The 12,033-nt window shown below is 58.4% G+C and overlaps 1 protein-coding gene across 1 annotated transcript; it reads left to right on the forward strand.

The window, feature by feature from the left end:
- Window positions 1-7,857: 7,857 nt before the first annotated feature.
- On the forward strand, window positions 7,858-10,703 carry LOC119097550 (protein odd-skipped-related 2). Its single transcript, XM_037220582.1, has 3 exons — window positions 7,858-8,666; window positions 9,385-9,973; window positions 10,693-10,703. Exons 1-3 carry the CDS (start codon window positions 8,088-8,090, stop codon window positions 10,701-10,703), a joined length of 1,179 nt encoding a protein of 392 aa, XP_037076477.1. The 5' UTR covers window positions 7,858-8,087.
- The last annotated feature ends 1,330 nt before the right edge of the window (window positions 10,704-12,033 follow it).

Here is a 12,033-nt window from a genome sequence, read left to right on the forward strand (position 1 = left end):
GCGCTATCGGTTTATAAGAGCACCGAATAGAACGCATCAATCATTGATTATGCCAAGCAGCATTCGTGCATCACCAAGTAGATCACGCCATATCTCGGGATCAGCTAATTGGTTGTAAAGCAGCCTCTGATCAACGTGCATAAGTAACATTTGGTGCAACATGAGGGACCGTGCCTTATCTCCAAGACAGATAGCCATTGCAATGGGAGTAAGTGGAACGATGATCCCATTTGGACCTGTAAGCGAAAGTCTTGGGCTGAGGGAACTGAGTGGTATGAAGATTCCTCTCATTTGTAGGGCCCATAGCCTCATCACCCAAGTCGCGTTGAACTGACAGCTTGGTCATATAACTCATTGCTTCATCACGGTGGTATGAATATTCAGATTATTTATAGGAGTCTTGCTTTATCACCGAGGACTCACTGGACATATGGCTTGGTCATTAAACTCATAACTTCATCACCACTACTAACCAGGCTGTCATTGAAATACTTCAGTTCCGTGACCTCCAACAAGGAACTGAGTGGTATGAATATGTACTGTGGTATATGTACTGAGGTACACACACACACACACACACACACACACACACACATATATATATATATATATATATATATATATATATATATATATATATATATATATATATATATGTACATGCCTGATGACATTAATGTTGGCTTATTCAATTCAGACTGTTCACCACCTGTGTATTTACAGCTGTTTTCGAACAAATCCGGACCAGACGTCGATGGTCAGACCAGACATCGATGGTCATTTCAGACGTTGGTGGTCAGACCAGACATCGGTGGTCAGACCAAATATCGGTGGTCAACCAGACGTTGGTGGTCAGACCAGACGTCGGTGGTCAACCAGACATTGGTGGTCAGACCAGACATCGGTGGTCATACCAGACTTTGGTGGTCGGACCAGACGTCAGTGGTCAGACCAGACATCGGTGGTCAACCAGACGTTGGTGATCAGACCAGACGTCGGTGGTCAGACCAGACATTGGTGGTCAAGCAGACGTTGGTAGTCAGTCCAGACGTCGGTGGTCAGACCAAATATCGGTGGTCAACCAGACGTTGGTGGTCAGGCTAGACGTTGATGGTCAGACCAATCATCGGCGGTCGGACCAGGCGTCTGTGGTTAGACCAGACGTTGTTGGTCAGAGCAGACTCCGGTGGTCAGAGCAGACGTCGGTGGTCAGACCAGACGCTGGTGGTCAGACCGGTCATCGGTAGCGCGTAACTTCGAATGACGAAACTTTCCAATCATCATTTCTAATAAGGGTCGGCCCGGTGGGTGTAATCACATCACTAAACGGCATGAATGCGCGCTAATTCGCCGCAGGGTGCCGTTAATTTCACCGCGATCTTTCCATCGAGTGCGTGATATTAACGACTTTGTGTCTGGACAGGCGGTAATGCACGGCCGTGGGCGACGGCGGTCTCATTTTACATGTCGAGCTGTCGTTTCCCAATAAATAGAGACGAACCGATAGCCATCTCGGCGGCGGCGGCGGCGGCAGTGGCGGCCGAGGAGATTTATTTGCGGGTCATTCCATCTGCGCCCGGCGGCGGGCGGTGCCGATCGCGCCGCCGTCCCCATCTGAGGGCGACGGGCACGCTTCAGAGGACGTCGGAGGACATGCGGCGGCCCAGATATCCTCCGAGGGCTGCTCATGAGTAGGGGCGGCCGGCGGGCGAGCTTGTCAGATGAGGAGGCGGCCTCTCAGCAGGGGGCGCGCTGCAAATAGCCCTGGCAGCGGGCGCGCTGGCGGCTTGCAGGCAGCCCGCACCCGGACCGACAGGCGGATGGCGCAATAGACGGCCAGCCGAGCGGTTTCTGAGAGGGGAAATGGTACCGGACAGGCGACATGACATGCGGATATGAAACGTAGGTTGCGGGTGCTAATTATACCACTTTTTGTGGCGCTGCTATTTTCCCGACGCGATGCGTTTTGCAGCCGGCGGGAGTGTTTTTATCGGCCTACTTTCCACTAAATGACGGTATCTCCGGGCCCGCGGTCCTAACTGGAGTGGTCATCTCATGCATGCGTCTGGCTAATAGTGCGTTCCTCTTTTGAGCATGCCCGCAGAGGTCCTTTTTATGTCCATACTGTGGGGTGTACTTGCTCAGCGCCGTCCACCGGACATAATCAATCACAGGTAGACTTGCTGTCAGCATTAAGATGTGACCCACATAAAGGGATGGCCTTGAATCTTTGTTCGGAATCCATTCTCTACGTGCAGGCATTTGATAGTACGCCACGCGGTCAGCTGAATAAGCGCAGTGCAGATGTCGAAAGCGCCTGTCCCGTCCTTAGCGCGTGTCTTGGTGTTTGTGGCCGAGTTTCCTAAAAACATGACAGGCGCCGAGTCAGGCGTGGGGCGAGGAGCATGATAAGAGAAGTGAGGGTCATCACCAATCAGAAGATCCGAACCATAGACTAATGGAACCAGACGCCTTCGGGAATCTATACAGATGGGCTTTATCAATGCACTGAAGTCTCCATCCTTCAGTTTTAGTAAGCAAAGCGAGGCATCCAGGAGGAGCTTGTAAAAAATCCTGCGCACTTTTTCGCGGAGCAAAGTGCCTTGAAGATGGGCTCGTAGTACTGTGTGCTATTTCGGCTGACTAAGTTGGCAAATTTTGATCAAGTTGCGTGTTTTTATTGTGAGCGGATGTGTTCCAACAACAACCACAACTTGCATCGGCGTGCATTGCTCACAATCGTCCGTGCCTTATGCCAGTGTAGTTTGCAAGGCCAAATCTCCCTCATTTTGGACCACAGCATGTTGTATGAGAGAGCAGTTTCGAAAGAGGTGGCGTTGCCCTGTTCCTGGTCGATCGCGGGCGCATCTATTGGATCGGACAGCGTCGAGCTCGCCTCGTCATTGGAACGTGGTACAGCGTCGAGCTCGCCTCGTCATTGGAACATGACACAGCGTCTAGCTCGCCTCGTCATTGGAACATGGCACAGCGTCGAGCTCGCCTCATCATTGGAACATGACACAGCGTCGAGCTCGCCTCGTCATTGGAACATGGTTCAGCGTCGAGCTCGCCTCGTCATTGGAACTCAGTGTCATTTCTACTTCTCTCCGGTAATTGTCATTTATGAGCCACCCTCACATTGACTTATTTTAAATAAGAACCTCATAAGACTGTAAGTGCGGTTTGACGGAGGCAAAAATACCGGTGGCGGTAAACGGCACTAGTTCCGTATCGCTGCAACGTCGCGGGCGAAGCTGGGCCTGGGTTTACAGCCGCGGCGCGCAGCTTCGTTCTTCGTTCGCAATTAGAGTAAGATGTGCTCCCGGTGTTTTACAAGCGAAAGGGCTATGCCTCGTTCGCATTGAAATGCTGCAGGAAAATCAGTTACGATCAAACACCTTACAAGTAAACAGCTGGAAAATATGTGACCGAGCTTTTCAAAGAATCGTGCTTCTTTTTGGGAACTGTATGACTATGCAATCAGTGGTAGCAAAGAATTAATCACGCCGAGATTGTGACCATCGGAGGTTGGGTGGGCGAGTCCAGTAAAACAGCAATCTTACGGGTTTGTTGGCATTAAGAAAAGCTCAGCTTGCCACTTCGCTCGAAATAAAAGGACATGAAGTACGCATGGAACGCGAGCACACGAAGTTTTCTTTTTGACCTTTCTTGTACTCGTTTACCTCTGCATCAGCTCCAGAGGGCTTGGGTGGAGTGCACACGTCTTGGCTTGGTTTTCCTGTGGGTGTGGTCACATTGCAGGGCCCGATAATTTTTATTCCGAACGGAAAATGACGAACCCCTTTTGCATGATTCTATGTTTCCGGCTAGACGGGAACATCACCACCACATCACAAAAAAACACGGCTTAACAGACTCAGTCACACGCCTCACAGACTAACAGTCAGTTTTTCATGTAAAACATGATTACTGCCAGCATCCGACAGGCGAGGGCACTTCCTGGACCCGAGGCAGGCGTGCCGTGCCGTGCCGTGCCGTGCGGCCCGCGGCCCCTGGCGCATTCCTCCGGCCGTGCGCGGTGCGTCGGCACCCTGCTCCGTGTCGTCATTAGTTCGGCCGGCGGCGGGGCCAGCCACGCGGAACATCGAGAGCTATGACACGGGCGCCGGCCGCCGCTCCAGCGCGCTGGGGCGTGGCGCACGGCAAGGTCGCGAGACAACGGCCGCGTCGTGGACCGGCCGCCGCCGCCGCCGTCCGCGGGTGCGCTCCCCGCTGAGGGAGAGCACCGCGCGTCGAGGTGGCGCTCTGGAGATGCGTGGTGTCAACGTGAGGCGCCACTGGTGGCAAGCTTCTGGGGGCTCAGCAGGGGTAATGTTCCGATGTAGCCCAGTGTCAGCAGCTCACCTGCTAGAGGGAAGAATGCGCAACAAACGGCGCATTTAGTAACGAAACGACCGCGGAAATCACGTATTTTACTGAAGTGAAAGGGGCTTCCAGTGTCGAAGTAACTCCACGCCCCAGTTATTTGTAAAACATCTCTGAGCCTTAGGTTACGCGCCGCTATTCTGGCTGGGCTTGTCCAATTACATCACCGGGCTTGGAATGGGAGAAACCTGTACTTCGAAGTGATGCATTTGACTATGGACCATTTTACAAAAGATATTAGATCACAGCCGGGAAGCATTCTAGGCTGAATCCGTCTATTCCTGCTAGTACAGAGAGCGTATAAGCTTATTATGAGGCAGCAAAGCCGTGTCGTCTAGATTTATCATTGTCTTTCCTTTACCCGGTGCCATTCACAACTGAACTCCCGGGATAACTCCTGATGTCTCGCTAGGCTACTGCTCATTGAAGTCGTGCTGCCGGCTCACAGCAACCAATCGCGCGGGTCCGGGGGCCAGAGGTCACACGTGGAGGGCGGGGCGGGTCATGACCCCGCTACCAGCCAATGGGTACGTTCCTGATGCCCTGTGCCGGCAGCCGGTGACGTCTGGCGTGCCGTCGCAGGCTCGACGCGCTCTTTCTCCCTCTCCCGCTCTTTTCCTCCTCCCCCGCCATCACCAAGGACTATGAATAGACAGCTGCACGTGACGGCGCAACTGTGATATTACAACTACAAACGTGATATCACGACTACAACCGTGATATTACAGCTACAATCGTGATATTGCGACCACAATCGGGATATTACAACTACAACCGTGATATTGCACCTGCAACCGTAATATTGCAACTATAACCCTGCTATTATAACTGCAACCGTGATATTACACCTACAACCATGGTATTGCAACTGTAACTGTGCTGTTTCAAATACAACCGTGCTATTATAGCTACAACCGTGATATTACAACCACAACCGTGCTATTACAGCTACAACAATGATATTACAACCAAAACCGCGCTATTACAACTACCACCCTGAAATTACAGCTGCAACCGTGATATAACAATTGCAAACGTGCTTTTACAACTACAACCCTTTGCAATTAATCGGACAGCACAGGCATTCAGCAGCCGGGCCCGAGCTGGGCTCCAGGAAGCTGGACGGGATGTGAGGCGCGGGGAGCCGCGGTACGCCCCGACCCTGGGGCGGCGGCTCCTCTGGGGCCAGCCCGGCCGCCGCGCCCTCTCAGACCGACGTGTCGGAGGGACGCGTCTGGCGTTGCCGCTGGTCACGGCCGCTGCCGACCGTCACGACTCGAGGTAGACCCCACGGCTAGGCGTTCCGCCCGCCGATCGGAGAGTCAGGCCCGTAAGGCGGCCTGGAGCTTTAACGTCCATGACGTGGACAGCGCGATAAAGCCGGTCGCTTTGGAATTGTCGAGTCCGTGATGTGCTATACGTCACACATGATTCACCCCAATTCCATGTTTTTTTAGGGTATGTTCTGTTCCCAGCAATCAAAGGATTAGAAGTTTCATTAAAATCACCTTCTTTGTTCCTTAAATCATAGTCGTCACGCACTGCAGCGATAGGGTGCGATCTTACCTGCTTGTCCAGCGCCACTCCAGCAACTCATCCGTGCCGCCGTGCACACACGTCCGACACGTCGCGGCTAATCCCCCCTCCCCCCCCCCCCCCCCCACCGCCGTCGCCGCGTTCCGCCGTGCCCAGCGCCGCGCTGTCGGTGTCGGTGTCAGTGTCAGTGTCACATGGCGGGCCGGGCCGCACGATTTATTGCCCGGCCACATCATTACACCGGGTTAGCCGACTGATGGGCCTGTCCGGGCGGCGGCCGACCGGCAGGTCCCACCAGAGCCCGATGGATGCGAGCAGGCGCGGTCCGACCCGCCGGGCGGGACACTGCCGATCGCTTAAGAGCCCGAGCCGATAAAGCAATCGTTAAGCTCTTTTATGAGGTTGCAGGGCGCGAGCGACGGCTTATCGGTGCACGATAGTGCGAGCGCCCGTTCCCGGCTCAGCGACCGTTGGTCAGGCCAGTTCAGGAAAGACGTCCACGCGCGTGATCCGCGCTCGTCTTCCCGCGGCGTTGCAGTCATCTGGTGTTACTTGCCTGTGCTGCAGTGCGATCACCCAGCCGGCTGCAGGGGATGTCTTCCTGTGAGGCCGCAGCGACGTGCAGTCTCCGACCGACCGCCCGACACCCGGCTATTAATTGGGGCGATTTGCTAACCCTGTGCTCAGTGCCGGAAGTCTGTAAGTGGACCACAGCCCGTGGCGACGCTACCACGAAGTCATGGTCGAGCCGCGGTGTCCTGGTTAACGCTGCGATTCGCTGTATTTTGCGGTTTGAAACAGGTGGCTGAGGTGGTGCTTGTGTTCCGGAATGGTGGGGATGGATTCGACGCAGAATGTCAGATCTCCCGTGGCTTTCGGAAGAACATCTTGGCAAAATGAGTGGCAGGTCCATCCGTGCTTTAACTTTGTCGACCATGCATTTGGCGAAGTCACTCGAAGTTAATTTGCCCAGGCCGCCCAGAAGCCAAGCCCTGGGCTCTGAAGGAGACCTCGGCGAGACACGGCCCACCGCCTGGCGCGGCGGTGCACGCCAGATCCCGGTGTCTGACAAGTGATATTGAAATATCACGTTTTCACCCGGGGAGTGGTCGTAAACTCCGGCGATCGTTACGTTGTTGAGCTCCACCATTACACGTGAGAAGCGGCACGCTGGCTGCAGCCATTTATATGCACGAGTCCACCCTGAGAGCCATGGAGAATGGATGCTACGGCAATTTAAGATATAGGTTCTGGACGTTGTCTTATTGCTATGGCACTGAGACGATGCAGATGCCTTGCCTTGGACGCCGTATATGTTTTTGAGACCACTACGTGGGCCAACTGCGCAAATAATAGCCTGGACGCCACAAAACATACCAACTCCGTCAGTTCAGCTGTACTTCTGCACCTCTGAAAAATCGACTATTTTACGCACGAAAGATGACGCCATTAATTTGTACAGCTCTTGAACAATCCTTGAACTTGAACAATTGAGCAAACAAACAACAAACTTGAACAAAGTTAGCAAGTGAAATGTTGTGCTTCGCCACTAAGCGCATTGAAATTTATAACCAAATGCGCCTGTACAGCCGCCACCGTCTCTGACCCCCTTCGGCCCCCGGCCACCGTCTCTGACCCCCTTCGGCCCCCGGCCACCGTCTCTGACCCCCTTCGGCCCCGGCCACCGTCTCTGGCCTCCCTTCGGCCCCCGGCCACCAGCTCTGGCCTCCCTTCGGCCCCCGGCCACCAGCGTCTCTGGCCTCCCTTCGGTCCCCGGCCACCAGCGCTCCACCGCGGGCTGACACACTCGTACGTTGCAGACTCCGCGCGCCATGATCGTCCCCGGCGAGGCGCAGCTGCCGTTCGCGGCGAAGCTGGCGCGGCTGCCGGCGCCGGCGGGCGTGCGGCTCGACGCGCCCGACGCGCCATCGCCACCGCCGCGGCGAGACCTGCGCACCGCGTGGAAGAAGCGGCACAACGAGCGCTACCGGCGCGAGCAGCAGCAGCAGCGGGCGGCGGCGGCGCTCAGCCCGCGCCAACGCCTACGCGCCAGCCAGGAGACGCCGTACCCGCGCTACGAGCGGCCGCTGCAGGTGGACGTGCGGCCGTCGGAGGGCGCCGGTGAGGTGCCGTACGACCTGTCGCGGCGCGCCGAGCACCAGCGCATGTCGCCGGCCAGTGACCCAAGCCTGGCCGGCGCCGCCGAGCAGCCGCTCGACCTCACCGTCCGCAAGCCGGCCGACCAGGACGAGAATATGAACGAGGTGGGGCCGCAGAGGTGGCCCGAGGGGCCGGCCATCGAGCCGCCGCCGCCGCCCGGGGAGCCGTCAGCGGCTTCGCCGCCGCTTCCCTCCCGAGGCGTCCCCGACGCATCACTCAGCGGGGTCATCGACCTCCCCTGCGGTGGAGTTGCGATCGCTTCATCCTCTGGGGTCTCCGCTGGCTCCTCCAGAGGAGCCACTGTCGCATCTCCCAGCGAGGTCTCCGGCGCTCCCTCCAACAGTGTCGCCAGTTCAGTATTCCACGGGATCACTGACTCATCATTCGACGGGCCCAGCGGTGTCTGCGGCAGGTTCGCCACTGCGGCCCCCCACGGGGTCACCGGTGTTCCGTCAGGCCGCTTCCCCGCCGCAACAGCCCTCTGGGTCACCGACACACCCGCCAGCGGCTTCATCGGGGTACATGCTGGTCAGGTCACCGTTGCACTTGCCAGCAAGATCGAGAGAGCATCCAAGCTCGATGATGCGCCCTGCAATTAGCACACTGGGGCCCCTAGTGCATCCCCCGAGGCGGTCACCGATATACCGCCCGACAGAGTCACCGATGCACCATCTAGCGAGGTCACCAGAGCATTCTGTGGAGTCGCCACTGCATCCTGCAGCAGGGTCTCCAGCACTTCACCCCGCCGTGTCACTAGCGCACCCTCTACCCGAGTCGCATCTGCAGCCACCTGCGGGGTCACCGGTATACCGCACCGTGGCGTCGCCCCTACGCCACCCTCCGCCGTCCCCCGTGCACACGGACGCGGTGCCGAAGGACGCCACCGCGATGCACTTCCCTTCGAGGTCTTCCGCCCACCCCTCAATCCGGTCACCGGCCGAAGGCCCGGCGCGATCGTCGGTGCACGTTCAGGAGCTGGCGGCGGCGGCGCGCCCCGCCGGCGGCTCCCCGCACTCGGCGGCCGGACCGCCGCAGTCCTACCCAGCCGTGCAGCCGATGCCGCTCCTCATGCGGCCGCCGGCGTACCGGGCCGACCCGCAGCCACGCCTGCAGCCCGCCTACCACGCCGGGCCCGACGGCGCCTGGCTGGTGACCGCCGCGTCCGAGCTGTCGCCGCCGCAGGCGCAGGCATACCTGCTGCAGGCGCGCCACGGTCCGCCGGCACCGACGGCAAGGCCCGAGTTCGCCCGGCCCATGGTGGTGCGCACGGCCGGGCTGGAGCTGGCGCCGCTGCGGCGCGGCCCGCCGCCCGAGCCGGCGCCGCCCGCGCAGGAGAAGCCGCCCGGCACGTTCCAGATGATGCGCGCGCAGATCGAGCCCATCAACGTGTCGCGCAGTCAGACACAGAGCACCAGCCGGCTCAAGGACAAGTACTGGTGCAAGTTCTGTGGCAAGAACTTCCCGCGCTCGGCCAACCTGACGCGCCACCTGCGCACGCACACGGGCGAGCAGCCGTACAAGTGCAAGTACTGTGAGCGCTCGTTCAGCATCTCGTCCAACCTGCAGCGCCACATCCGCAACATCCACAACAAGGAGAAGCCGTTCCGGTGTCCGCTCTGCGACCGCTGCTTCGGCCAGCAGACCAACCTGGACCGGCACCTGCGCAAGCACGAGTCGGACGGGCCGACCATCCTGGACGGCGAAACTCCGCGGCGGCCGTACACGGTGCGCCGCGGCTCGCCGGCCGCCTCAACTGGCGGCAGCCGCACCGACTCCGACTCTGACTCCGACTCGGACGAGATCGACGTCGAAACGCCGGACAGTCCGGACGAGCCGCCGTCGCTGCAGATCGACGAGTCGGCTGGTGCGTCGGAGCCGGCGAGCGGCGGCGGCGACGGCGGCGACGGCGACGGCGGCGACCGATCTACCTAGCACCGCCGGCGGCCGTCGGTGGTGTCAAGCCTAACTGAAGGGGGGGGGGGGGACTCGAGGCTGCCAATTCGCGAAGTTACCTGAGGTGCTGCAATTAGCGTGTTCAGAGGCGTAGTCAGCGTGATCCGCGGGGAGGCCGGCACGGCCGCAGACGTGTTCGTATTTATTTATGGCGTGCGCTGCAATGGTAGCGAATGAGGTAGTAGGTATGGTGCATTAGTTTTGAGGCGCGCATCTTTTGGTAGGAGCTCATTACTGTCGCTGTAAACCCCTGTGAACGGATTCCGGAAGAACCCGGGATTGGTCGAATCTTAATCGGAAGTTCGAAGCCATTAACTGGTTTCTGATGATATCCCAGAACTGATCAACTGATACCGACTAGGTTAAAAATGGATCACTATTGTTCTCCTCGAACATAGACGATAATAAACGTGCAATCAAAGACACTGACAATAGAGTGCGTATTTATACAATGGAAATGTCCGTGAAGCATTCCAATTTTTGCGGTCTAGACTAGTCATTGTTAAGAAATGTCCACGGTTTGAGCGTATTGGCAATAAAGTGTCCCGAGATGGCTTGCGCTGTTTCTGCTTCATTAACCGACCTGGAGGAGCACCGTGGCGAACATGGTCTGCCTGCGCACGACGGCGTTCACGCCTCACGCCCGGGCGGCTGCAGACAAACACTGACATTTACGGCCCAGACACAGCCCTATCACCGCAGGGCCGTGATTGGCGTCAGCAGCTGATGACAAACGTCCACGCCCCACTGCTGACCTTCGCAGCTCAGTCCTCTGCAACCGACGCCGGCATTACCATTGTAAAATGCCGCAGCTTGGTAATTATTGCCCATGCATCAATAGGTCGTACAAGTGGAGCACGTGGCCTCACGTCATGATTCAGCCCCTCGACTATGCTCATCACGTCTGAGTTGCGCTGCTTAATGAGCGCATTACGATAGAAACTACTAGATAGCAATCAATCAATGCCCTATGAAAACTTTATGTCAGAATTAGACCGCTCTGGAATTTACTAACTAGGAAGGCAATTAAAAGTGATAGCGATCATTAAAGCTTTGAGCGATTGCCACTGTATGGTGGACAGCCATCTCGAAAGCGTGACGTGGAGGTCATCAGACACCAACCACCGAACACCTGCATGTATTGGGTCCGACGTCGGCGGTGCAACCTCTGACCCTTCGCTCGCATCGCCCAATTCCCGCTAGATGTCAGCAGTGTCTGCCTGCCGGCTCGGCTGTCACCGGGTGCGCCTGGCCAGCAACGCGTTGGAGGGAAGGCAGCCCGGAGGGGATTGCGGGCCGGACAGGTCCCGCTGCGCGTCCCATCTGTCCCGCACCACCGCCCGCCCGTACACCGCACTGCGGTCATCTGACATCGGCCTCGCTGCGCCACTCGGCGCGGACACAGTCGGACGCCGCGGCCCGGGACCGACGGCCGCTTCCGGCGGACGCGGCGCCGGAGTGACCGGCCGTCAACGCGTGATCAGTGCTGGGGCAGCCGGCCGCGTCGGCGGCGCTTTCTCCGGCGCTGGGCGGCGCCGGCGGGCGTGCCGGCCGGACCGCCGGCGCCGGCCCCGCCCAGGCGGCCGCCGCCCGGCGCGCGGTCAAGGCTTGTGACGAAGCCTGGCGCGCCGCGAAGGCTGTGCGAGTCGCTGGCTGGTACCGCCTGAGTGGGGTACGACATATCCCGTTGGCGGCGGTTTAGGCTGCGAACTGATCGGGTGAACAGGGGTGGTGTCACGAGCAGGCGGCGGAAGACGACTGCAGCTAGACGTTGTTGATACACAACGCCAAGGGAAGGGATGTCGTGTATTACGCCTCACACACGCGGAACAGCTCCTGGATCGTTTCCACGCCACTAAACCAGGCCTTCTCCCACTTGGCGCAGGCGTCCGCCGGCGGTTGGGCGGCGGCGGACCACACTTCAACTCCGGCGACTCGCTCGCTGGCCCAGGCCTCGAGGCACGCGGCGCGCGCCTCTTCCACGGCCGCCGCCAGCGC

This window comes from Pollicipes pollicipes, unplaced genomic scaffold (assembly GCF_011947565.3).
Source record: "Pollicipes pollicipes isolate AB1234 unplaced genomic scaffold, Ppol_2.1 Scaffold_4295;HRSCAF=5057_pilon_pilon_pilon, whole genome shotgun sequence".
Classification (NCBI taxonomy): domain Eukaryota; kingdom Metazoa; phylum Arthropoda; class Thecostraca; order Pollicipedomorpha; family Pollicipedidae; genus Pollicipes; species Pollicipes pollicipes.

What these genes read in the sequence shown, in the direction of transcription:
- LOC119097550 (XM_037220582.1), top strand. Translation starts at nt 8,088, where the DNA reads ATGTCGCCGGCCAGTGACCCAAGCCTGGCCGGCGCCGCCGAGCAGCCG. An exon ending in GAGCATCCAAGCTCGATGAT is followed by an intron (nt 8,667 to 9,384) that starts GCGCCCTGCAAT and finishes CTGCGGCGCGGC; the next exon opens with CCGCCGCCCGAGCCGGCGCC.